The 24,937-nt window shown below is 52.4% G+C and overlaps 1 protein-coding gene across 2 annotated transcripts in view; it reads right to left on the bottom strand.

Annotated features, from left to right (window-relative positions):
- MGAT5B (alpha-1,6-mannosylglycoprotein 6-beta-N-acetylglucosaminyltransferase B) overlaps positions 1-24,937 on the bottom strand; it is a 157,120-nt gene that overhangs the window by 38,780 nt on the left and 93,403 nt on the right. For both annotated transcript variants that reach the window (XM_063657124.1, XM_054459585.2), the window contains 5 exons: positions 9,747-9,862; positions 9,057-9,130; positions 7,996-8,166; positions 7,083-7,247; positions 6,226-6,395 (listed from right to left, as the gene is read on the bottom strand). In XM_063657124.1, the coding sequence (XP_063513194.1) occupies positions 6,226-6,395; positions 7,083-7,247; positions 7,996-8,166; positions 9,057-9,130; positions 9,747-9,862 (696 nt within the window). The remainder of the gene's footprint in view (positions 1-6,225; positions 6,396-7,082; positions 7,248-7,995; positions 8,167-9,056; positions 9,131-9,746; positions 9,863-24,937) is intronic.

Raw genomic sequence — 24,937 nt, 5'->3', positions numbered from 1 at the left:
ACCTGTTTTCAAATTAACCTGGTGCTGCTCCCACAGAACGGCTCCCAGGGCTGAGAGGTGAGGCCCTGGGTGCTTCTGCCTCTCCCTGAAGGGCTCATGGTTGCTCGGTGGGAACTCTGCCCAGGGCCCCCCAATGGCTGCCATCTTATTATGGATTTACATTGTGTCCTCCACCCCCAACATTGATATATTGAAGTCCTAACCCCCAATTCTTCAGGCTATGACCTTATTTGGAGTTGGGGTCCTTACAGAGGTAATGGAGTTAACATGAGGGCATTAGGGTGGGCCCTAATCCAATAGGTTCTTATAGGGAGGGGAAATCTGGACACAGACACGCTCACAGGGAGGCCACCAGGCAAAAGCAGAGATGATTGTAGAGATGTAGCTGCAGGACAAGGGTCACCAAGTTCCTCACCAGGAAACCACCAGGAGCCCAGAGAGGGGCCTGGGGCAGAGACTCCCTCGCAGCCTCAGGAGGCCCCAGCCCTGCCCTGCCAAAACCTGGCTCTTGGACTTGCAGCACGCTCCAGCGCCAGGATTCAGTTCATGCATTCCTGCTGTTCATTCATTCCTGCTGTGTAAGCCCTGCAGTGCGTGCTCCATTGTTATGGCAGCTCTAGGAGGCTCATCCACATCTCAAACTGTATTGACATCTCCACTGTGAGGAAAGGCCTGCATTTATGTATCAGAGAGGACCCAGCAGGGAATGTGCCTGGGAGCTCACTGTTCTGCCTCCACCCTGGCCTCACATCTGTCACTGACCCCAACTATGGGGACCAATGCAATGCCCCCACTTTACAAAGGAAGAAGGAAGAAAGCACATCCAAGAAACGGTGTGGCACAAAGTGCATTCCAGGCCAGCAGGTTCCCACCTGATGCCCTGGGCGGGATGCCAGAGGCCCCACCATCTGGGCCACCTCCACGGGGTGCCTCTGTGGCCCGACCCCCGCCACTAGGCCACACTCCAGCAACCAAGGGTATCCTGGGTGCTCTCAGGATGAATCCTCCCATTCTTTCTACATCTCTTCTAGGGCCCTGAGCCTGGAGCCTCAATCCCATCCCCCAGGACGGCACTGGGGACACAGACGAGGCCTTTTGAAGAAGCCGTGCATTCTACAATGTCCCAGCCCCACCGCCACCCAGACTGTGTACTGGGCTGAGGGGCTTAGAAAAGCCACAGCCTCAAGCTTTTCCAATTCCCAACCTTTGGTGCCCATTAGAATCACTGGGAGCTTAAACTTGTTACCTGGGCTCCCATCCCAGATGGATGAAGTCAGAGATGCCTAGACAGGGGCCCAAACACTGGTAAGTTTCTAAAGTGCTTCAGGTGGTTTTGCTGCAGCCAGGGTTAAGAACCCCCACCCTGAATGTATTCCAGCCATAGCTGATGCTGTTACTTTTGTAGGCATAGCTGGGGAATTCTCCTGGGGAGGGTGGTTTTGTTTTTATTTTATTCTTTTAGTTGTTTTTAAATTGTATTTGGTACCAGATTTAGAAATCACCTTCCTAAGAAGATCCCCTGAGGTAGCTGAACTGTTTACACCATTCTGCCCTGTCTGAGCAAGATCGTTCATTCACACATACACCCCACAGGGGACCAAGGGCCAGGGCATCTGAGCACAGCCCTGGGCCTGCCCATTTAACAAACTGAAAATCAGACATGGGGCAACCTCTCCCTGGAGCACCTTCAGATCTGCAAGAGCCTGAGAGGAAGTGGAGACTTGCTTGGTAGAAAACACATTCTCTGTGGGGTGTGGACATGCATGTGTGTGCAAGAGAGTGTGCATGTGTGTCTGTATAGATGCATCATGTCTGCACATGCAGGAGCATGCATTGGCACATGTGTATGTGGGGTGTGTGCATATTCAAGTGTGCGAGTGGGTGTGCACGTGTGGGTGCAGAGGCTATGAGTATGTGTCCATGAGTGTGCATGTGAGTGGGTGAGTATGCATGTATGTGCACACATGTGGTGGATATGCACATGTATGCATGGGTGCATGCAGAGGCTGCATGAGTGTATACACCTCTTTTCATAATCTGCAAATGTTAACTGCCTCTGCAGCGTTCTGCTCCACAGACAGCATCGATGCATCTTCCAGGCTCTCTGTTCAGAGGGAGCTGGGGGCAGACGGTTTAGTGTGCAGCAGTGGGTGCAGGCGGGCGAGTGGGCCCCATACCTTGGCTCTGAAGTGGCCTGCACAGTGCGAACAGCTGGATCTGACAACAAGATGTCACCAGGGTGAGAGCCAGAGTGAGGGAGGTGCTGTTTCCCTCTTCCATCATTGGGAGTATCTGTGGGTTCAGCACTAGCACTCAGGGACAGCTCCCAGCCGAGTTGCTTGCAGCTCCTGGACCTGCTATTTCAAGGTGAGAATTTCCTCCCCCAGAGCCCGCCCCCGACTTGGACAGTGCTTCTCAACACAGCCACAAGCGTGCAGCTGCCTCTTTAGTCTCTGGCACCAACCTGCCTCTGCCCCATAGCCTCACTTATGCGTGCTGTTCCTCCCTGGAGACACTTTTTCATCTTTACTGAGCCTATTCATCGAATGCATTCGCTTAAAAGGAAGACTCCAGCACTGTGAATTTCAGGCCACGGGGATGAAAACCTTCAAAGCCCTGGGTCATTTAGCGGCCTTCTAAGCAACACAATCCAGACCCAGCCTCCTTCTCCCACTACTCAATACAACTGGCCCAGACTCCTCCCTCTGAGCGGAGTCACAGACGTTCTACCTGAGTTACTGGCACACTCTGAGTTGCAGGGAAGAAGTGCAAAAACTGAGTAGCTGGCCAAGACTTGCACTTGCTGGGGCCCTAGTGACCTAAGATTGCCATGGCTCTGTCCTCATCAGCATCCTCTGCTCTCCAACACTCCTGTGCTACACAGCATCAGCATTAGTGGAGAGAAGGCCAATTAGACCAGCAAGAGAGTAGGCAGGCTCTGGTGGGGACGCACAAGGAAACCACTTGAAAACCACCTGAGTAGAAGTTAATGAAGAAAAGCTGATTCACATGCAAACAATTCTGGGGCCCTGAAGGAAAGCCCTGAGGAATAATCTCATCAAATGTGGTGGGGAGGGGGGATAAAGAGAAGTTGGTTTGGTTAATGGGTACAAACACATAGATAGATAGAAGGAATAAGTTCTACATTAGATAGCAGAGTAGGCTGGGCACATGGCTCATGCCTGTAATCCCAGCACTTTGGGAGGCTGAGGCAGGCAGATCACTTGAGCCCAGGAGTTTGAGACCAGCCTGGGCAACATGGCGAAAACCCATCTCTATTTTAAAATAAATAAGATTTAAAAAATATATATAGCAGAGGCTGGGCGCAGTGGCTCATGCCTATAATTCCAGCACTTTGGGAGGTCAAAGCAGGTGGATCACCCGAGGTCAGGAGTTCGAGACCCGCGTGACCAATATGGTGAAACCCTGTCTCTACTAAAAATGCAAAAATTAGCTGGGCGCGGTGGCACATGCCTGTAATCCCAGCTACTCGGGAGGCTGAGGCAGGAGAATTGCTTGAACCCGGGAGGCAGAGGTTGCAGTGAGCCGAGATCGCACCACTGCACACCAGCCTGGGTGACAGAGTGAGACTCCATCTCAAAAAAAAAAGATAGCAGAGTAGGGTGACTATAGTTAACAACAATGTATTGTAGATTTCAAAATAGCTTGAAGAGTGGACTTAAAATGTTCCCAACACACAAAAATAATAAATACTCAAGGTGATAGATCCCCAATACCCTGACTTGATCATTACACATTGGATGCATGTAGCAAAATATCACCCATCCCCATAAATATGTACACATATTATGTATCAATAGAAACATTTTCAAGTCAATGAAAAGGAGGAATAAAGCCAAGCATGGTGGCTCATGCCTGTAATCCCAGCACTTTGGGAGGCTGAGGCAGGCGAATCTCTTGAGCCTAGGAATTCAAGACCAGCCTAGGCAACATAGTGAAACCTTGTCTCCACTAAAAATACAGAAATTAGCCAGGCGTGGTAGCTAACACCTGTAATCCCAGCTACTCAGGAGGTTGAGGTGGGAGGGTTGCTTGAGGGGAAGGCTGCTGTGAGCCATGATTGTGCCACTGCACTCCAGCCTGGGCAACAGAGCGAGGCCCTATCTGAAAAAAAAAAAGAAAGAAAGAGAAAGAAAAGAAAGAAAGAAACAAAGAAAAGAGAAAACAGACAACTCCACCAAACACAAAATCACTAACTATAAAGAAAAAGATGGATAACTTTTATTACATTAAAATTAAGAATTTCTGTTACCCCCCCCAAAAAACCATAAAGAAATTAAAAAGGCAAGCCACAAATTAGAAGATTTTTTTTTAACACAAGTAACTTCCACAGAATTTATATCCTTAATATATAAAGAGCTCTTACAACTCAATATGAAAATGATAACCCTTATCATATGATGCCCATATCAATGGGCATCTCATCAAGATGAAAGAACCACAGGACAGGATGCTCAGCCCATTATCTTTCAGGAAATGCAAGTTGCAGCCATAACAAGACATCATCATGCCTCAATCAGAATGTCTGACAACCCTAAGTGTAGGTGAGAATGTGAACCAGTGGAAACTCATGCACTGGTGAGTCTCTGAATTGGAGCAATCACTTTGGAAGACAATTCGGCATTATCTTGTAAAGCTGAATTTTCACCATGCCAAGACCTAACAATTCTGCATCTAAGTCTATACCCAGAAAGGTATAGACTTGTACATCAGGTACATCAGGTGACATGTCCAAGAATGTCCACCAGGGCAACGTTCAAAACCATTTCAAAAACAGGAAAAAATATCCGCAGACAGGAAAAACTGATACATGATTATGGCACATTCACACAATGGAATATTATATAGCAGTGAAAATGAATGAAATAAAGCTACATGCAAGAACATGGATGGATGAGTCTTTGAAACCAAGTGAGTTTGAAGAAAGCAAGTTTGGAGACCACATAGAGTAGATGCCATTTTCTCAAAGCTTGAAACCAGAAGAAAACAAAAGGAAACCATAAACTGTTTATGGATACACTATTAAGAAAAAACAAAAAACTTTTTTTAAAAAAGCAGGCCAGGTGCAGTGGCTCATGCTTGTAATCCCAACACTTTGGGAGGCTGAGGCGGATGGATCACCAGAGGTTGGGAGCTCAAGACCAGCCTGGGTAACATGGTGAAACCCCATCTCTACTAAAAACACAAAAATTAGCCTGGCGTGGCGGCGTGCGCCTGTAATCCCAGCTACTCAGGAGCTGAGGCAGGAGAATCGCTTGAACCCAGGAGGCGGAGGTTGCAGTGAGCCGAGATCATGCCACTGCACTCCAGCCTGGGCGACAAGAAAGAAACTCCATTTAAAAAAAAAAAAAGCAAAGGAATAATATACACAAAGTTCAAGTTAAGGTTTCATCTGGGGAGAAGGCAGAGAGATCGACGGACACTCTCAGGCAAACACAGTCCTTGGTGACAGCATGATCTTAAATGGATGGTCACACATGGGAGGTGATTTGACTGTTGCGTTTCACAACATACTTTACACAGACTTTGTATGCATCATATATCTTACAATAAATATTAATAAAGAGAAAAATCTCCTGTATTCCTACATCCCTCAGAAACAGTGGTTAAAAATAAACCCAGTCAAACACTCTTACCCCCTTGACATCCCCACACTCTCAGCCTCACCCCCATCCTACCCTCAAACACTCAGGGGAGCCTCTAATCACTGCCCTTCCACCTCCCACAGCATCCAAGGGACCATGAAAGCCCAGCACTGGGTAAGGGATAGGCACCACCCACCCGCCCACGCCCCTTCATCCTCCATGTCTTACTGGTCTCCAGACCCTAAAGTAGACCAAAGAAGGAGCCCAGGTTCAGAAGAGAAACCAAGCCTTCCAGGACGGCAGGCAGAGGGGACCCCACGTGCAGACGTGGCTCAATTCCACAAGCCAATACGTGTCAGCCCCTGAGCAGAAACACCAAGGCCTGGCCAGACAGCGCTATGCAAATACACTTCCCTGCTACATCCCCCAAGACCGGGCAGGAGGAGGGGGATTAGGAGTGGTTATATCCTGCAGAACACCAGGATGCCTCCCAGGGTCTCAGGGCTGTGGGACCTGCAGGCAGAGCAGGTACTCCCACCGCCCCTGGGAGGGAGGGGAGGGGTTCCCCTTCATCCCCTCCCTGCCCCACTTGATGCCAGTGGCTTTCCCCAGCACTCACCTCTGCAGCTCCTTCAGGGAGACTGTGACCCGCAGGCCATGGCCCAGGACATAGAGTGCAGCCAGAATGTCCGCCCACTGCACCATCTCCCCTAGGGGCCCACCCTTCAGGACCCGAGGGCTGAACACATCCCCGGACTCCTCCGTCAGGAAGCCGATGTGGACCAGGATCTGGGTTGGCAGAACACAGAGGGTCAGCAGGGAGGAGCAGCAGCTCTGAGCCCCGCCCACCAGGGCCCCAGCCAGGAGACCAGCCAGCAGCAGACCCTGTCTCCAGGCTGGGCCCCAGCAGGTGCTTTCTGGCACCAGAGTGACCAGATCTGGCACTGGGGACACGGGCGAACAAGATAGTCATGTGCTTGCCCTCATGGAGCTTATGTTCCAGATGGAAGAGGTAGACAACAGTGAACACAGACAAGAGATAATTTCATGAAATGATATGGGCTCCGAAAGAAATAAAAGGGCAATGTGAGAGTCATGTAAATATCTACTGGGTGGAGGGAGGGAGGGAGGGAGGGAAGGAAGGAGGGAAGAAAGAATGGAGGCATGAGCTAACGAAGCTCCCCAGCACATTCCCAACTTTCCAGGCCAATACCATGACTTTTCTGCCTGACACGAACCAGATGTACACAGAATGCAGGACCTCTTGGGGGCTTGTCATTTGGTCCCAACCTTGAAAATGGCCAGGGGCCACCACCACAGACACGTATCCCGACTCTGCCATCCCCACCCCTCTCTCTCTCTGATCAAATTCAGAAGCCCACTACAGCTTGTTTGAAGACCTATTCCATGTTCACTTGGAAGCGGGGGCCCTGAGCTTTCTCAGCTCCTGCACATGAGGGGGCAGGGGCCACGCACCTGCTTCTGGTCCCTCTGGGTGGCCCCCAGCTTCTGCGCCAGGCGCTGGGCAGCCAGCGCCCACTGGGCTGTGAGCCTCTTGGTCCGCTTCTTCATGAAGATCAGGGACTCCTTCCCGCTACCCATCAGGTCCAGGAGGTGAGACAGGTTGCTTCGGAAAACTGCCTGGAGGGGTCCAGACCTCAGCTCTCTCTGCCCCTCGACCTGCAGCCACCATCATTCCCCACTGGCCTGGGGACAGGGGCTGGCACCCTCCCATGAGGCTGGGGCCTACTCCACCTTCTCCTGCACTTTCTAAGGGGCTCATTAGCTCCCAAAACCAGGGAGCCCTGCCCTCCCCATCAACATACCCTCCCCAGCCCCGCTCTAACCACGGGCCCCTAGCCCTTCCATGGAGGTGGCCAGCCACAGCAGTTTCCAGGTTCCCGGCCACGACAGGGAGGCAGTGAGGGTGGTGATCATAGCCAGGACTCCGATGGCAGGGGATAGACGTGGCCACCATAGCAACTATGTGCTTCGAACCCATTAATTCAATTGTAAACCTCAGATGCATCGTCTGTCAAATATGATCATACGAGGATGGCTGGGAACTTTAAGTGCAAATAAAGCGTCTGGACACAGAAAACCCTCAATAAGTGACAGCTGCTATTACTACTATTCTAGTCCATTAAGGGGGCATCTCCAGGCCCCCCACCTGCCCCGCAAACAGGCCCAGCTTGGTGGCATCTCAAAGAAGGCAGACAGGCCTTGGCAGGCTGGCCTCCCGTCTGCCCAGTAGGGTGGGCTGGGACCTGCCCACACACCTGACAAGCAGCTCAGTCTTGTTCCCCCAGGGCAGAGGTTTCTGTCCACTGTCCCTGAGAATGTCCAGCCATGCCAGCCCCTCACCGGCCCACCCACCTCCCAGGCCCACCTGGACTTTGGGGAGGGGCTTGGGTGCCCTCTGGGCAGCCGTCTGGTTCCTCCAGGGCAGCGGGGGGCAGAACCACTCGACCTCACTGAGGTAGATGAGGAAGGAGCACTCGGTGCCGTCCACCCCGAAGAAGGCGTAGCAGGGGTCGGAGGTCCAGCGGGCACGCATCCACTGCAGAGAGGGCCAGGCTGGGCAGGGGGCTGAGCCAGCCCCACCGACCCTTGGGAACTCCCCTGCACGTGCACCCCCAGGGGTCCTGAGGTCAAGGATGGGGTCCATGTGGCCCACCCTACTAATGCAACAGGGGACAGGGCAGAGAAGAGATTGAACCAGGCCCTGCCTGAAGGACCCCAGAGATGGCAGGGGCAGGCCCACTAGCCCTCATGTCTGGAAAGAGGAGAGACTGGGAGAGAACACTGGCTCAAAGGTCTGGGGCCAAGAGCCAGGAGGCCTGGCTGTCTCCCTCTCCCTTTGGTCCCCGTCTCCCTGCTACCACAGCAGGATTGGGCTAGAGGCCAGGGTCAGGGAGCAGCCTCCAAGGCGGCCAGGGCTGGAGCCAGGGCAGGATCCACCTGCAGTGATGCCAGATGGTCACCAAGGAAGGGGTCTGCGGCACCACCGCCCACTCCTTAGGGCGTTCAGAACCGGTGGGGAGCTGACTTCACAGCTGTGGACAGCTCCTGCTCCTACAGGGGCAGACTTCATGCAGCCAGCGGTGGCCCCAGAAATGGGGCAGAAAGACTTTCTGTCCAGCTGTTGGCTAGGCCAGGAGGAGCGGGGACAGGGCAGCCAGGGCCATTCCTCTGAGTCTCTGGGGGAATCTGGCTGCTGGCGGTGACACTCGGAGATTTAATCATTTGCTATGAGAAAGCACCGACACCTGAGGGTGACTCCTCCTGCGGGATTTGGATTGATGAGTGGGGTGGATGCACTGAGCAGAGAAGCTGTTTCCCTGAGGTTGGCCTCTGCCAGCTTGTGCCTGGGTTAGGGGCCGGGGCCGGACAGTGAGGCCCTAGCTAGTAGACATCCCCGCCCCTCTGCCCCTCCGCCCCAGGCCTCACCTCCACCTTCCCTGAGCAGTCAGGGAACTTGGGGTCACTGGGTGCCTCACACTGGTCCCGCCGGCCTTCTGACACTGTAGGGAGAGGTCACCTTGGTGAAGTCACTGGTCCAAGGAGGAGCCCAGGGAGGCAGGCAGCTTCCCACGCAATCCGCTGCCAGACTTTCCCACCTGAAAGCTCACCAGCCGCACAACCTACCCACAAGGTCATCCCGGGCCTGGGTTGCCCCCGGCCTCCTCAGGGGGTTCAGATGCAGTGAGGAGCTGGTGCGAACAGCCACTCAGCAGCTGCCTGGATGGGCAGACCTCATGCACCCACCCAAAAGCATCCCCAGCGTTTCCGAGGAGGAGAAATTAGGTTTGCAGCCCCCAGCTCGCTGTTCCCCACATCACAGGGACTGGAGAGGCTGTCGAGGGACCCTTCCCCAGGTGGCCTCACTCCTGGAACTGTGGACCCCAGAGGCTGAGATTCCAGGGACCTCCTCTGTCCTCAGCGCCCTCCTGCCGGGTCGGGGGGAGTGAACCCCCAGTCCTCCCGCTGAAAGCCTAAACTGGGGCCCCGAAGAGCCAGAAGAGCTGCTGTCAGGAGAAGTCGGCCATACCCCAGGTGTCCCACCCTCCCAGGACCCACCCAGCACCCAGTTCATTGGCCCCCTAGGGGTAGAGGGTGCCCCCGTCCCCTGGCACCCACCCTTGCTGTGCAGGAGCAGACTGTGGCGCAGGATCTGGTCCACCTTCACAGCGATGTCGGAGACGTTCTGGGCAATAGCCTGGATCCGCTCCATGAGGCCAGCCCCAGGGGGCGTCCTAAGTGGGAGAAGCCAGAGGTGAGCCACAGAACCAGCCGGGGTGACCTTCCCGTGAGGGCCCTGCCAGTAAGGCCCACGGGCAAAGGCGGCAGGCTCTGCAATGCCCCAGGCTCCCAAACCCTGACCCCAAGCAGACCAAATGGTGGGGAGCGGATCGGGTGAGAAGATGGAGCTGGCAGCCCACCCCATCCAGTACACACGTTACAGACATATGGGAAAGCCCATATCTGCACATGTTGGTCACAACTGCTCATGTGCCCACAACTGCACGTGTGATCATATCTGCAGAGAGGCCTTTTAGTGGACATCCCCGCCCCTGGGCCCCAGGCCTCACCTCCACCTTCCCTGAGCAGTCAGGGAACATATCTTCATGTGGCCACAACTGCACGTGTGCCCACAACTGTACAGGTGCCCACATCTGCACATGTCCCCACATATGCACGTGTGCCCACAACTGCACACATACCCATAACTGCACATATAATCATATTTGCATGTGTGGCCACAACTGTACATGTGCCCCTATCTGCACGTGTGCCCACAACTGCACGTGTGCCCATATCTGCACGTGTGACCCTATCTGCACGTGTCAGGCATGTCCGTGCATTACTGCATGTGTGCTGAAGGGCAGTGCATGGGGCTGAAACAGGCAGAGGAATTCCATTCAAGAGCCTGGCTAGGTTCTGTCCAGGGACCACACAGATGACAGAGGCCTTTTCCTAGGCACAGCCCGGCCTCTCCGAGTCTGTCTCTCTATTTCCTCCCAAGAGGCCGTATTGTGCCAAAATAAATTCTACCCACAGAAGCCTGGGAACTTGCCAGGTATTAAAACTCCGGTAAATTATCACTGGCTTCCTGAGAACAAATCCTTCCCAGGATCTTAAAGGAGGTGACTGCCACCACCACAGCCCTCCACCTCACCACCAATACCAGTGTCGCTTTTATTTTTGGAGGATTTGTTTCCTGTGTTGATTACTACTCAGCTCTCAGGGACATTTATTAGCCGTCATATGCAGTATTTATCTCATTGCAAACTTCTATTGAGATGGATTCCCATGGCTGGCAGATCTTCTCGCACAAAGATAGCCCTGGGGGTCTTTCTCCAGGAAGCTGCTTGCCTTTTTTTTTTTTTTTTTAACATATTAATTCGGTTTCCTTTGAGTCTCACCTCACGCCATGGCTTTGCAGGCCCAGTTTAAGCTCCGTTTATCCCTATACAAGGTACTGGTCTTTATGGCTGCACATAATGGGAATTCGATGAAGGATTTTTCCAACCTGGGCTCCGTTCGGGTCTGCAAACCCCACCTCTCCTCCTCTTCTGAGCCTAGCGAGCTGCCCACTAGAGAAGGCATAGCAGGAACCCTCAATGGCCACCCGCCCTCTACAGCCATCACACTCTCCCACCTCCACCTTTCCTAAGGAAAGAAAGGGCAGTGGCCCCATATACAAGGGGGGACTAGTCAGGGTGACAGGTGGGGGCAAAGCAGACACAAAAGTGGAGGGGACAAAAGGCAGATGACAGGAATGGGGAACAAGCCCCCCATGTACACACATGCACGCACACGCACACACATGCGCACACACGCACACACACACGCACACACAAGCAAACACACATGCACACATGTACACACACACAAATATGCACACACACGCACACATGCACACACAATCCAGTCTGTCCTCTCACTCTAGTTCAGTGCCCAAGGCAAACTTTGACAAAAACAAACATAAAACTCTTAAAATAAAAAATGCCACCACTTTTGTGTTAGTTTCCTTGGACGACTGAAATAATTTCCACAAACCAGGTGGCTTAAAACCACACCCTTTCTCCTCTGGCAGCTCTGGAGGCTGGAAGTCAGACAGCGAGGCGGCAGCAGGGCCGGTGTCTTCAGACTCTAGGGGAGCCTCCCCCCAGGCCTCCCTCCCAGCTTCCGGAGGTAGCAGCAGCCCTACCTGGCAGCCCTTGATGTCTGCCAGGCTCTGAAATCAGCGTTCCTCAGCCCGTGGCTGCTCCACCCTGACCTCCGCCTCCTCTCCTTCACACGGTTTCTCCCTTGTGTGTGTCTGTGTCCACTTTCCTCTCTTCATAAGAACACCAGCCATGGAACCAGGGCCCATCCAAATCCAGTAGCACCTCCTCTTAATTTGATTACATCTGCAAAGAGCTTATATCCAAATAAGGTCACAGTCACAGGTCCTGGGGGCTAGGACTTGGACATAGCTTTTTGGAGCACAAAGTTGAATGCACGACAGCCTTCTGTGAGATTGCAAAGAAAGAGAAGAGACATAAAAGCCACCTGCTTCATTTGCTCAAAAAGTCTTCAGGCAGAAGGAAGTAGGAGTATTTTTCATCTGTCCAAAACTCATCAAGGTTCATTACCAGTACGATACAAGGAGATGAGAGGAAGCTCAGCCCCCTATGAGCTGTGTGACCCTGGGCAGGTCACCGAGCCTCTCTGTGCTCACCAGTCTCATCTTTTAAGACATAAGAGCAGCTACTATCGTGAGGACTGAATGAAGAGAGAGCTGTAAAGTGCATGGCCAGCGGCACCTGTGTGACATCAGCACTGTTTGCATTCGTGATCAGCACTGATATTGATGTGGTTGAAGCAGCAGCCACAGGGACTTGGGTTAGACCAGGGCACATCAGCCTTTCCTCATTACTGCCCATCTAGGGGTTTCTTAGACGTTCTTACAGCTAAGATTGTTTCAAGAACCAGTGTTCTCCCTTTTGGCAGTGATGTGCTCCCACCGAGAATGCCTGGGTTCACCCCAAGAAGAAACATGCCAATTTGATGTCTGCCAGGCTCTGAAATCAGTCCAGATGAAGATCGTGGAGCTGCTTTCCATGCTGACCTACAGGGGCAGGATGGACGCTCCTTTGACAGGAATGAATATTTTTTATATACAGAGAGAGTGAGAGGGAGAGAGAGAAGGGCTCTCACTCTGCCACCCTGGACAGAGGCTGGAGTGCAGTGGCGCATTCATGGCTCACTGCAGTCTCAACCTCCCGGGCTCAAGCCATCATCCCACCTCAGTTTCCCAAGTAGCTGGGACGACAGGCATGAGCCACCACGTCCGGCTAATTTTTTTTTTTAATTTTCTGTAGAAAATATGTTGCCCAGGCTGGTCTCCAACTCCTGGGCTCAAGTGATCCTCCCGCCTCAGTCTCTGAAAGTGCTGGGATTACAGGTGTGAGCCACCATACCCAGCCTGGAATGAATATTTCAAGGAGAGAGTGCAGAGGCAGGGAAACCTCCACTGCTGCAGGGTCAGAGTTGGAGACGAGCCGGGCTCTAAGGCTCCTATCATGACAGGAGGCACGCAAAATGGAGAAAAACTGGGTGCCTGTCCTACCTTCTAACCAGAGACCCCAGGGCACAAACAACCTATGTCAAGACAAGCCAAGCCTGGGGGTCCTGCCAGATCAACTAGAGACTTTAGAATGGACCTCAACCTGTTTCAGCCCTTCCTGGAGGCACCTCTCCTTGAAGCAAGGCTCCTCTCCATCCATCCTGCAAGAGCCAGGTCACTTTCTGAATCCCCTGCCCCACCGTGGGTGTGGTTGTGAGTGGCCAGCCTGAAACCCCGAACGGAGTCCTGAGTCCTCGAGGACAGGGACTCAGCTTTCCTGTGTGGAGCCGGGCGCTGCCCAGCGTGGGCCCCGTGCTCGGGGCTCCATCACTTAGGCTGAAGAGTGTCTCCAAAATTCATGTCCAGCTGGAACTTCAGAATGTAAGCCTTATGTGAGGGATAAAAGACTACACATAGTGTAGTGCACTATGTGATGCGTGCACCAAAATCTCACAGATCACCACTAAAGAACTTACTCATGTAACCAAATACCACCTGTACCCCAATAACCTATGGACATAAAAAAAATATTAAGCTACTGCTATGTGCAATGACATAAACCAATCTCAGAGTCACAATGTTGAGCATGATAAGCCAAATAAAAAAGATTATGGGCCGGGCACAGTGGCTCACACCTGTAATCCCAGCACTTTGGGAGGCCGAGGAGGGTGGATCACCTAAGGTCAGGAGTTCAAGACCAGCCTGGCCAGCATGGTGAAACCCCATCTCTACTAAAAATACAAAAAAAAAAAAAAAAAAAAATTAGCCAGGTGTGGTGGCACGCACTTGTAATCCCAGCTACTCAGGAGGCTGAGGCAGGAGAATTGCTTGAACCCAGGAGGCAGAGGTTGTAGTGAGCCAAGATAGTGTCACTGCACTCCAGCCTGGTGACAGAGCAAGATTCTGTCTCAAAAAAAAAAAAAAAAAAAAAAGATTATGTACTCTGTGACTCCATTTATATGATGTTCAAGAACAGGCAAAAGTAATGCTGATAGAAGTCAGGGTAGAAGTTAGTTTTAGGGGCTAAGAATGACTTCCGCTGAAGGAACACAGGAAATCTTGTGTACTAGAAATATTCTATGTAACCTAATCTCAGTAGGTGAATCTGTCCATATGTAAAACTCCATCAAGTCCTACCTTTAATATTAGTGTACTTTATGAAAAATATACCTCAATAAATTTTTTTCTTTTGAGACAGAGTTTCGCTCTCTTTGCCCAGGCTGGAGTGCAATGGCACAATCCCGGCTCACTGCAGCCTCTGCCTCCTGGGTTCAAGCGATTCTCCTACCTCAGCCTCCCAAGTAGCTGGGATTACAGGCATGTGCCACCACGCCTGGCTAATTTTTGTATTTTTAGTAGAGACAGGGTTTCACCATGTTGGCCAGGCTGGTCTCAAACTCCTGACCTCACGTGATCCGCCCACCTCGGCCTCCCAAAGTGCTGGGATTACAGGCGTGAGCCACCATGCCCGGCCAATAAACTTATTTTTTATAAACCAAGAAAAGAAGAAAAGAAAAAAAAGAAAAGAAAAGAAAGAGAAAGAAAAAGAAAGAAGGAAGGAAGGAAGGAAGGAAAGAGGGAGGGAGGGAGGGAAGGAAGGAAGGAAGGAAAGAAAAAGGGTCTTTCTTTGCAAGTCTGCAAAGACTTGGGAATAGGGTCTTTGCAGATGTAATTAGTTCAGGTGAGGTCATATTGGATCAGGCTGGTCCTAAGTCCAATGACTGGGGTCCTTCTAAGAAGGCCACGTGCAGACACCCAGGGGAGAAGGCCATGTGACGAAGCAGGCAGAGAGTGGAGTGATGCGTCTGCAGAATGAAGAAGGCCAGGCACTGCCAGCATCCACCAGGAGCAGCCAGGAAGGGGCAGGGAGGAGTATCCCCTCGAGCTTTGGAAGGAACACAGCCCTGCTGACACCCTAATTTCAGACTTCTGTCTCCAGAAATGGGAAAGAGTAAATTTCTGTTGGTTTAAGGCATCTGGTTTGTGGTCATTTTTTACGGCAACCCTACGAAACTAAGATAATCACCATCTGCAGAATTGAGGGGAAATGGTTTTTAATCCATCACAAAAGAGAGTCCAGGACCAGGCCCAGAGGCTCACGCCTGTAGTCCCAGTACTTCGAGAGGGCAAGGCAGGAGGATCACTTGAACCCAGGAGTTCGAGACCAGCCTGAGCAACAGAGTGATACCTTATCTCTATAAATAATTTTAAAAATTAGCTGGGCATGGTGGTGTGCGCCTGTGGTCCCAGCTACTCAGATTGAGGCAGGAGGATCGTTTGAGCCCGTGAGGTCAAGGCTGCAGTGAGCCGTGATCACACCGCTGCACTCCAGCCTGGGTGACAGAACAAGACTTTGTTTAAAAAAAAAAAAGAGAGAGAGAGAGAGTATCTAGGTTCTCCTGGATGCTCCTGCTGTCAAGAAGTTCTTTTCAGCAACCATGTTCCTCTTGCTGAAGGCCAAGCTTTAATTCTCGTGCCGCTCGCACGGGAAAGAAAGAAATCAAGGGATGCCCTTGAGTTTCAAGCCCTGGGTCAGTGACTCTCCACATTAGCCAGAGATGTACTGGAAAGAGTGAAACTCTGGAAGTCAGAGGTCCTGGGTTCAAATCCTGGCTGCACTTCACATTTGTGTGACCTTAGGCAAGTTACCTAACCTCTCTGAACTCAGGCTTTAACTCCTGTGAAATCTGAGTAATGGAGTTATTGGTGAGGATTAGCTGTGAGGCCAAATGCAAAGTACTCAGCATACAGGAGGTGCTCAATACATGCTTGATATGCTTTTGCTCCCCAGGGACAGCAGTCATCCCATTCCTGAGAGGAAGCATCATACGCCAGACTACAAAGCAAAGCACTTTACTTTTTGGGGGATTCAGCAATTTTCCTACGACAAGCATGTCTGCGTAAAACCTATCGCCAGCACAGGCTTTAAATAGTGCAGATGGCATCTGTCTGATTTAACAAGTTCAACTTGTTCAAAACAGAATTACTTGGCATCACTATTATTATACTGGACTTAGCATTTGCGCAGCCCTTTCTATTTTCAAATCATATACAATTAGGCTTCTCTCCCTGAGAGGTTTTTCTAAAAGTGACAACAGAAGTAGATGTCGTAAAGCCTCAAACCACAACAGATCTATGACCTGGGAAATGCTTGGTTGGAAAAGAAAAAGAGGGGCTGGACTGGGGGGGATGGTGGCCAATGGCCTTCAGCTAATGTGGTCTGGGGAACCCAGGGCCTTCGGGTTGTCACCATGTGGGGAACCCAGGGCCTTGGTGTTGTCACCGTGGGGTAGGCAGCACCAGCGCTGACTTCTCCACCAGGGCTAGGAGGTGCAGGCCAGGGCCCACATTGCTTTTAGGGGCCCTTGAAAATATTTGAATTTCTTTAAAAACTGGGGGACAAAAAAACCCTTGTAGATCAAAGAAAATGTTTTAATATGTGATTTTCATATATTATAAAATATAATTTTTGCCATAGGTTAAATGATGCCCCCCCCTTCAAATTCATATGTTGCAGCCCTATCCCCCAATAGCTAAGAATGTGACTTTACTTGAAAACAGGGTCACTGCAGATGTAATGAGTGATTATATGAGGTCATACTGGAGTGAAGTGGGTCTCTCATCCAATATGACTGGTGTTTTTATCAAAAGGGGAAATTTGGTCTGAAACTCACATACAGAGAGGATACCATGTGAAGACTCAAATTGTGCTCCCAATTTGAACAACCAGAAGCCAGGAGCAGGGCCTGGAATAGATCCTTCCCTAGCACTGCCTGCTGATGCCTTGATCTCAGACTTCCGGCCTCCAGAACTGTGAGACAATCAATTTCTGTTGTTTAATCCAGTAGTTCCCAACCTTTTTAGCACCCAGGACTGGTTTCGTGGAAGACAATTTTTCCATGGACCCAGGGAGAGGGGCGGTGGGGATGGTTTCAGGATGATTCAAGTATATTACATTGACTGTCCATTTTATTTCTATTATTATGAAATAATTATACAACTCACCACCACATAGAATCAGTGGGAGCCCTGCAACTCATTTTCCTGCAACTGGATGGTCCCATTTGGGGGTGATGGGAGACAGTGACAGATCATCAGGCATTAGATTTTCATCAGAAGCAAGCAACCTAGATCCCTCACACGTGCAGTTCACAATAGGGTTTTCACACCTATAAGAATCTAATGCTGCTGCTGATCTGACAGGAGGTGGAGCTCAAGTGGTAATGTGAGCGATGAGGAGCAGCCGTAAATACGGATGAAGCCTCACTTGCTTGCCTGCCGCCCGCTTCCTGCTGTGCAGCCAGGTTCCTAACAGGCCATGGAGCAGTACCGGTCCATGCCAGGGGGTTGGGGACAGCTGGTTTAACACAATCAGTTTGTGCTGCCCTAGGAAACCAATGCCATTTAAAATCTGTTCTTTTTTTTGCCTCTTTTATTCTTTTTTTTTTTTTTGAGACAGAGTCTCACTCCGTCGCCCAGGCTGGAGTACACCGGTGCAATCTCAGCTCACTGTAATCTCCACTTCCTGGGTTCAAGGAATTCTTTGCCTCAGCCTCCTGAGTAGCTGGGATTTACAGGTGCACCACCATGCCCAGCTAATTTTTGTATTTTTAGTAGAGACAGAGGTTTCACCATCTTGGCCAGGCTGGTCTTGAACTCCTGATCTTGTGATCCACCTGCCTCGGCCTCCCAAAGTGCTGGGATTACAGGCATAAGCCACCGTGCCTGGCCTAAAATCTTTTCTATGGAGGAAGGTACCCGACATCATAAGGCCACCCAGGGAGGCAGGACTTTTCCTAGACTTTTAGGAGGACACGAGAAAACCATTCCACTAACGATAATGACAGTTACACAGCAAACAGGTATTGAGCACTCACTTGCCAAGCTCTTTCTATACTCTGATCTCATTTAATGCCCATGGCAACATCCTGGTCCCTCTTAATGCTCCCATTGGACAGATCAGGAAGGAAACCAAGGCACAGCAAGGCTGAGTGACTTGCTCAGGATCACAGTTATTAAATGAGAAAATCAGTCCAACCAGGCAACCTAGCCCCAAAGCTCACCCCGCCCAGCCCAGAAGGCTGCTGCACAGGCAACATGGCTGGAGAGGGACAGCTGGAGAGGATGTTCCTGGGGGGAAACAGGGAGCCAAGTGGCCCTAATGAATGCCTGGACACAAGTGCAGTGCCTACAAGCTTATGAGGGGCCTCCAGGCCTTGGTCTTCAGCAAAGGAAGCAGCCTGGAGCCACGAGTAGAACGCTGGCTTCAGTCAATCAGAAAAGGCTGCCCTGAGACATGCTGGGTTGCCGGAAGAAAAACCATTTTCCACCTCTTACACCCCGGGAAGGTGGTGCCAACAGGTGGGCTCTGAGACAGGCAGGAATGCATCATTTCACCTGGAAGGGGTCCATGCACAGGGTGGGGGCAGGACATCAGGACCAAGGCCAAGACCGAGCAAAAGGCCGGCACCCCCTGCCACCAGTCTAAAAAGTGACATCCTGGGGGATGGGACTTTCAGGGCTGTTTCCGCTGGGATAACAGCCAACACTACCTGCAGGAGGTGAGGCCGAAGCTGCTCTGGCAGAAGGAGTTTCCCAGGCAACAACCACCCTAACCCTGAAGAATCCATTACCAGGGTACAAACCTTGAATTCAATCTACCCCAGCACGGGGGACAGGGGGACAGGGGACAATCCCCTGGGCCTTACTCCCACCACCAAGTGCACCCAGTCTTTCTCCAGCTGGTGCAGATGCCCCTGAGCCCTTTGGTCCTGCTTATAGTACATTTTCCTTTCTTTTCTTTTATGTCTTTGTTACACGCATTTTAAGAGAGGAAGGCTGTGAACCCAGGTGAGCTTGAACCGGCGGCTTCCGGCAGAGCAGCGTGAACATGAACAGTGAAGACCTGGCCCGTGAGAGTCAGGGAGAGGGGAGGCTGGAGAGCTCAGGAGGGGTATCCCCGGAGGAGGCTCCATCATCCACGTGCATACACACGTATTTACCACATGCCTGCTCGGTGCTGGGCTCTGGGCACAGAGGAACCAAACACAGATGAACCAAACGCAGGCCCAGCCTCAAGGACACCCTGAGGGGGTTATCAGGGAGAGGGGGCAGAGGGGAGAGCAATCTGGGGTGTGTCTGTGTGGGTTGACCCTGGGATGCATCACGGGGTATCACTGAGCCACTCAAGGGCCAGAGGGAAGAACACGCAGGTACCAAGAGCCCATGCTGTGTGTGCAGTAACGGGTGAGCTGGGCAGCTCCGGGATGTCCACACCCACACATCCGAAAGAAAGGCCTGCCCTGGACCTGCTCCCGGGAGCTCACCCCTCAGCCCTTGGAGTGTCCCCCTGATAAGAGTGTCCTTGTCTATCTGGGGCCTTGGGCCACCCCCGAGAGTCTGTGCTTCCCCGTGATTGATGGGGGCCTCGGGCCACGCCGCCTCAGCTTGACCTCTGGAAGGGCCAGAGACTGAGGTCAGCCCCTGAGTGGTCAGTCATGTCTCTGAGACTCAGCCCCCATAACATCACTGGACACCAAGGCTGGCAACACCCATGCATGTTGTCCCACATCGTTGCTGGGAGAGCAAGCGCTGTCACAGCTCCACCGGAAGAGGAACACCAGTGCTCCATGCGGGTCTCCAGGGCCCTGCCCCGCCCGTGCGCCGCTCCCCTTGGCTGATTTTCATCCATATCCTTTCAAAGGAATAAGCTGTCACCGTGAGGATCATGGCTGTGCTGAGTTCTGAGTCCTCCTAGCAAATCACTGGACCTCAGGCTGGCCTTGGGAATCCCAGATGTTCTGTGCCAGTGCCCTGCATCTGGAGCCCCAGGACCAGCCTGAGGTCTCCTTCTCCTCTCCACACAGGCTCTGCCAGTTTCCTTCTTGCCTGGCACTCGGGGGCTTCACTGGGGGGCAGAGGCCACTGGCTCAGCACAGTCCTGGAACTTCCTTCTAAAGACTTCCTACCTGGCCGGGCGTGGTGGCTTACGCCTGTAATCCCAGCACTCTGGGAGGCCGGGGTGGGCGAATCACCTGAGGTCAGGTGTTCGAGACCAGCCTGGCCAACATGGTGAAACCCCATCTCCCCTAAAAATACAGAAATTAGCCAGGTATGGTGGCACATGCCTGTGGTCCCAGCTACTCTGGAGGCTGAGGTGGGAGGACTGCTTGAGCCCAGAAGGTTGAGATCTTCAGTGAGCCGTGATCGAGCCACTGCACTCCAGGCTGGGCAACAGAGCGAGACCCTGTCTCAAAAAGAGACTTCCTACCTCCTGGCCCTGATACCACACCAGCCTCACTGTGCTGGCTTTTTCTTATTCAGTGGGGTCAGGGGACACACTTCAGGAAGCCCCCTGCCCTCCCCAAGGCCTGTTAGGGCAACGGAGGGCTTAGAAGAGGAACAACCCTATGTTCGAAGCACCGAGAACTTTGGAGCCAGCCAGGCCACCAGGCTGGCCCTGTGCTGCATGTCTTAAACCCACGAGCCTCTCTGAGCCTCAGCTCCCTTGTCTGTCAAAGAAGGCAACCCTCAGAGGGCTGTGTGAAGGAGTAAGCAATAGAAGGCTCTTGTCTTGCCCGCTGCTATGAACCATGTCTGTGTCCCCACAAAATTTGTATGTTGAAATCCTAACCCCCAGGGCCGGGTGCAGTGGCTCACGCCTGTAATCCCAGCACTTTGGGAGGCCAAGGTGGGCAGATCGCCTGAGCTCAGGAGTTTGAGACCACCCTGGGCAACATGGTGAAACCCCGACTCTACTAAAATACAAAATATTAGCTGGGTGTGGTGGCAGATGCCTGTAGTCCCAGCTACTCAGGAGGCTGAGGCAGGAGAATCGCTTGAACCCAGAAGGCGGAGGTTGTAATGAGCCGAGATTGTACCACTACACTCCAGCCTGGGTGATAGAGGGAGACCCTGTCTCCAGAAACAAAAAAGAAAGAAAGAAATCCTAACCCGCAATGTGATGGTATTAGGAGGTGAGGCCTTTGAGGGGTGATTAGGTCATGAGGGTGGAGCCCTCATGAATGGCATTAGTGTCCTTATAAGGGGCCCCTGGCTGGGCACAGTGGTGCACACCTGTAATCCCAGCAGTTTGAGAGGCCAAGGCAGGTGGATCATCTGGGGTCAGGAATTTGAGACCAGCCTGTCCAACATGGTAAAACCCCATCTCTACCAAAAATACAAAAATTAGCTGGGTGTGGTGGTGTGCACCTGTAATCCCAGCTACTCAGGAGGCTGAGGCAGGAGAATTGTTTGAACCCGAGAGGCAGAGGTTGCAGTGAGCCAAGATCGTGCCACTGCACTCCAGCCTGGGTGACGGTGGGAGAATCGGTCTCCAAAAAAAAAAAAAAAAAAGGCCCCAGAGAGTTCTCTCAGCCTCCTCCCACCATCTCCTCCCACCATGTGACATGTGAAGACACAGCAAGAAGCTGAGCATCTATAACCCAAAAGAAGGCCCTCCCCAAAAGCTGACCATGCTGGCACCCTGGTCTCAGACCTCCAGCCTCCAAAACTGTGAGAAATGAATGCTTGAAGCCAGGCACGGTAACTCACGCCTGTAATTCAAGTACTTTGGGAGGCTGAAGTGGCCCAATTGCTTGAGCTCAGGAGTTCAAGACCAGCCTGGGCAACATGGTGAAACCCTATCTCTACAAAAATATAAAAATTAGCCAGGGATGGTGGCATGCACCTGCAGTCTCAGCTACTCAGGAGGCTAGGGCAGGAGGACTGTTTGAGCCTGAGAGGCAGAGGCTGCTGGGAGTGGTGATTGTGCCACTGCGCTCCAGTCTGGGCAACAGAGGGAGACCCTGTCTCAAAAAAAGAAAGAAACAAAGAAATATCTGTTGTCTATGAGCCCCCCAGGCTATGGAACTTTGCTATTGCAGCCTGAACTCCTAAGATACCTATAGGTAGTTACAGGTATACCTATACTTAGGTGTACCTAGCGCTCACACCTAGTTTTAATGATTTTTGGTGGTGCTATTACTATTATTATTATCACTACTCGTAATGGACATTCAGTCAAAGTGAGGTCTCACCCCCTTCTGGGTGAAGTCCCAGTTAGATCTACCCAACAACAGAATGGACCACATCAGAAAGCAGTGAGTCTCCTGACCCTGAAATTGCTCCACCCGAGGTTTCAATGGCTCAGCCAGTGCCACCCGAGGGCAGCCCTCGGCCCCCAGGGGCATGTTGTGGATTCCAACGGACTTTGCTGCAGAGCTGGCTGAAGTAATAATTATTAATCATCATAATAATTAATGATGATAATAATTAATGACAATAGTAAATAATAATAACAGCCACCCTCTATTGGGCACTTAGAGGACAGGACTACAGCCCCTTCTGAGGGGGTGACCCTGAGATCCACCATTCACTGTCCCCCTTCAGACCCAGGACTCTGTGGGGCCTGGGTTCCTGGTGGCGGTGAGTCTGGCCCAGGCCTTGGCACATGATCCTGTAGTGACAGGTTATTCCCAAGCCAGACCAGGAGACCACCCACGGCACGGCCAGTAGGAGGGGAGTGAAGGTCTCTGGTCCCGCCCTGCCTTCAACAGAAAAGGTGGGGACACTCGTCATGATCAGGAAGCCCTCAGGGCCAACAGGACATACTTGCAGCCTGAAGGGTCCCACCTCCCTCCCAGCCCGGCAGGGACTGCACTGGGAACTTGGGACTTTTTCACACCCCATCCCCAATAAACGTGGCTGTCACGTGGTTGGTCCGGCTCTCGGCATCGTGGGGCTGTGACAACAGTGCAGTCCTGGCTCAGACCTGGACGGGATCCTCCTCACCAAGCTCTAGTGAGCTTGGTGCCCAATAGAGGGTGGCTGTTATTATTATTTACTATTGTCATTAATTATTATCATCATTCATTATTATGATGATTAATAATTATTACTTCAGCCAGCTCTGCAGTAAAGTCCATTGGAATCCACAACATGCCCCTGGGGGCCGAGGGCTGCCCTTGGGTGGCACTGGCTGAAAGAGGCCCCTGACCTGCCAACCACACGCCTCTCTCCCAGTGAAGGTACCCACGGTGGCCCGAGACAGCTTCTGAGACCAGAGGGCTTTGCAGATAGCTCTGGGCAGAGATGGGGAGAGGGGACAGTGACTTCCCAGGCTATCAGGTGTGTTCCCTGAGAGCTCTTCCCTCCCTGCCTGCTGGAGCCACCCCTTGGTGGGCCCAAACCCATCACAGTGACCTCCCGTGAGCTCAGTCACCTCCCATGGGCACTGTGACCTCAAGAGCCTGCCTGGGTCCCAAGGTCCCAGGATGTCTGACAGATACAGTGGCTTTCCCAAGGTCACACGGCGAGCTCCCAAGACTGACGCTGCCCCTGCACCAGCCTTTTATCTTCTCACTGCATCTGCAAAACAGCTCAATGCACCTGGCATGGGAGACCTGGGCCTGAGTATATTTTCTGCACACACACTAAGCCCCAGGCATTCTACCAAAACCATCGTTTCTTACTCGGAAAGTAAAAGAATGCCAAGCGAGGCCTCTGATCACCGCCCACCCCTCTTCCCAAGGCCGACCCTCGTGCAGCCAGCCTCCGGGCACTGTCCCAAGGGAACAAAGAACAGCCAACACTGCAGGCCACGAGCCGGACCCAGATGCTCTGTTCCCTCCACCACCTGAGGCCTAGGGCGACAGGCTGGGGCCAGCGGGGAACTCTGGCTCCGCAGGTGGCTGGTGGCAGGTCACCACTTCCTTGCAGGCCCCAATCCTCAACTCCCTTCAGGCTGGTCCCTCAAAGAGGCCCCTGAGGCTCAGCCCTTTCCTCCGGGCCCCACGAGGTAATCACTGATTCTGGTCCAGTCTGCTTACCCAGAGAACGAGCTCTCCAGGCCACCTCAGGAAAGAGGTTTAATTCTGACTTCCTCTCCTGATTTACGAGAGTTGCATTCAATTAATGGGGATATCGATCTCCCCGCCGCGGCTAGGGTGCTTGCTGGGGCTGTTATTTTATTATGAAACTGATCACTTTCCTTTTAAAACACAGAGACTCACGTATACAGGTGCCTACAGAGACGCATACCGGGAGACCTGAGTGCACACGGCTGGAAGCATGAGCGCCAGAGCCGGGGAGACGGATCCTCTCTGTCGCCATGTCTCTGCGTCCGCCTCTGTCTCTTTCACACACACCACACGGGACATGGAGCCCCCACCCCAGCATCCAGCCTGGCTTGCATTCGCATTGCTCTCTTCTGCTTCAGCTCCTCCTTGGCCCATCCAGAGCCCCCCCACCCCCGATGCTGGGGAGGCCCCCTCCCCAAGTGAGAGCAGAGAGGACTCATCTCTTCCAAACAAAAAAATAAATACATAAATACACCCATGCACACATGCACTCCCCGTTAAAAGGAGCAGAGCTGGGGTTGGGCTGTGTGTGGTGTCATTATCACCTGCCCGGGGAAGCAAAGTCTGACATCACTGTGCTCCAGGGACAGTGGCAGAACCAGCAGGAGGAGTCAGAGGGACACGGGGCCAGGCATGGTGGGGCCAGTGGAAGGACCTGAGCTCTTACTTGAGTGAGCTGGGGGGCCATCAGGGAGCAGGGAGTAGAGGAGGGACCTGGACTTATTGATGACTTAGAAAGACCCTACTGGGCCAGACACGGTGGCTAACACCTGCAATCCCAGCACTTTGGGAGGCCAAGGCAGGCAGATCACATGAGGTCAGGAGTTCAAGACCAGCCTGGGCAATATGGCGAAACC

This window comes from Pongo pygmaeus, chromosome 19 (assembly GCF_028885625.2).
Source record: "Pongo pygmaeus isolate AG05252 chromosome 19, NHGRI_mPonPyg2-v2.0_pri, whole genome shotgun sequence".
Lineage (NCBI taxonomy): Eukaryota > Metazoa > Chordata > Mammalia > Primates > Hominidae > Pongo > Pongo pygmaeus.
The sequence above is the reverse complement of the archived record's forward strand: the minus strand, read 5'-3'. Positions and strand labels throughout refer to the sequence as shown.